The 2,308-nt window shown below is 38.0% G+C and overlaps 1 protein-coding gene across 1 annotated transcript in view; it reads right to left on the reverse strand.

Annotated features, from left to right (window-relative positions):
* Nucleotides 1-758: 758 nt before the first annotated feature.
* The window catches only part of ZNF354A (zinc finger protein 354A), a 19,741-nt gene continuing 18,191 nt past the window's right edge, over nucleotides 759-2,308 (reverse strand). The window contains exon 5 of the mRNA XM_021718146.1: nucleotides 759-2,308. This exon is cut by the window's right edge and continues 57 nt beyond it. Within this exon, the coding sequence (XP_021573821.1) occupies nucleotides 1,322-2,308 (987 nt within the window). The 3' untranslated portion in view covers nucleotides 759-1,321.

The raw sequence follows: 2,308 nt of genomic DNA on the forward strand, positions 1-2,308 counted from the left end.
CATAACACATTTCCTTATTAAAACAACCACATTTACATACTGTGATATAATCGGCCTACTCATTGGCTAGTCCCTCAACTCCATCCCCTTCCCCGTCTATTCATGACTTCTTGAAGAAAGGTGTTTTTAAAACTTCCAGTGCGCAACACCTGTCCCAAAGGTATAAAAAAAAATTACTGAGTTTATGAAATAACTGATATTTGTTTTAGTATGGTCAAACTGCTATAACAAAATACCTTTCCCTGGGTAACTTATAAACATAAATTTATTTCACACTTCTGGAGGCTAGAAGTCCAAGATCAAGGCTAGAAGGTCAGTGTCTGGTGAGGGTTGTCTTCTAGTTCAAAGAAAGCATCTTCTCACTGTCTTCACATGTCTTTCCTTGGGCCTATTTGATAAGGGAACTAATCCCATTCATGAGGGCTCCACCTTCATACCCTACTCACCTCCCCAAATGCCCATTTCCTAATATCTACCTTGGAGGTCAGAATTTCAACACATGATTTTGGAAGAACACAAACATTCAGATCACAGCAATATCCTTTTCAAGATATTGCTAGGGATGTTAGATTTGTTAGGTCCTTTTGTTCTAAATTAAAAATACACACTTAGTAGCTTTAAACTTGAAATTACCTACTTTTCTATTTAACAGAACTCATGGGATATAACAGGTACACTTTGTAATAAATATGACTTTAGAGCAATAAAAAATGTGTAGAGACTTAGGAATTGAATAGAAAATTCCCAAATCACAATTATTAGAACAAGAGACTAGATTTTTATTTCTTCTTTTTTAATAAAATCCATGCACAAAACTTGACATTGGGTCAGGAAAAGGAAACACTCGAGACTGAGAGGTAGTTTACAGTTCATTTCTATCTTTTATGTTGACCCTTTTCTCTAAAAATGTATTTCTTAAATTATTTTGTATACCATTAAAATGCTACAAAAATATTACCAGTTTGGTGTTTTTCTAATGAGAAAACCAGAGCACACCTCCCCACCCACTCAAATGATTCTGACAGTCACAAAGGAAATCTAGCATACACTGCAGTAAAAGAGGAAAAACAAACACCTTTTGTTTTACAAATGGCCAAAGTAAATGTCCCCAGCTGAAAATTCTTCATCTCAGGGGTTTTTAAGTGTCTGACAGACACAAATACGTCCCTCATATCTATGACATAGTCGAGGTTTATCCATGGAATGAAATATCTACTATTAAGTTATTATAAGGTTTTCCATATCCATTACTACATCATTCTCAAGGATGCATTCTCTGATGGGCTTTGGCTTAAGGCTTTCGCACATGCAGACCTACTTCCTAGGGGTCCTCTTCAATATGAATTTTGTAATGATTAGTAAGGGATGACCTGTGGTTGAAAAGTTTCCCACATGCAGTACATTCATAGGGTTTCTCTCCAGTGTGAATTCTCTGATGGGCAATCCGTGATGAGCTTTGTCGAAAAGTTTTCCCACACGTGTTACATTTAAAGGGCTTCTCTCCGGTATGAATCCTTCGATGTTGAATAAGAGCTGAACTTTGGCCAAAAGATATCCCACACTCTTCACATCGATATGGTTTCTCTCCAGTATGAATTCTCTGATGATTACTAAGGGATGAGTTACACCTGAATGTTTTCCCACACTCGTTACATTTGTAGGGTCTTTCTCCAGTATGCATTCTCTGATGCTGAATGAGAGCCGAACTCTGTCTGAAGGCTTTCCCACACACTTTACATTTACATGGTTTCTCTCCAGTATGAATCCTCTCATGAATAATAAGTGTTGAATGGGAACTTAAGGCTTTGCCACATTCGTTACAATTATAAAACTTCTCACCAGTATGAATTATTCGGTGTCTATTAAGTCGTGAAATAGAAGTGAAGCCTTTGCCACATTCATTACATCTATAGGGCTTTTCTCCAGTGTGAATTCTTTCATGCTGAATAAGAGACGCACTCTGACTGAAGGCTCTCCCACATTCACTACATTTGAAAGGTTTCTCCCCGGTGTGAATTCTCTGATGATAACGAAGGGATGAGCTAGACTTAAAGGTGTTGCCGCATTCATTACACAAGTAGGACTTCTTTCTGGAATGAAGTCTCTGACATCCAGGAAGGGAGGTGCTGCCATTGGATGCCTTCCTACCTGGATTATATTTACAAGGGTTTTCTTCAGCATGGATTTTCTGATGTATAAAAAGGCCTGACCTTCGACTGAAAGACTTGCCACACTCTTTACACCTGTAGGACTTTTCTACAGTATGGGTTCTTAGATGTTTATACAGGGATGTACTGAGAGTGAAGGC

This window comes from Carlito syrichta, unplaced genomic scaffold (genome assembly GCF_000164805.1).
Source record: "Carlito syrichta isolate Samal-C Ts95f unplaced genomic scaffold, Tarsius_syrichta-2.0.1 Scaffold311864, whole genome shotgun sequence".
Taxonomy (NCBI): Eukaryota; Metazoa; Chordata; class Mammalia; order Primates; family Tarsiidae; genus Carlito; species Carlito syrichta.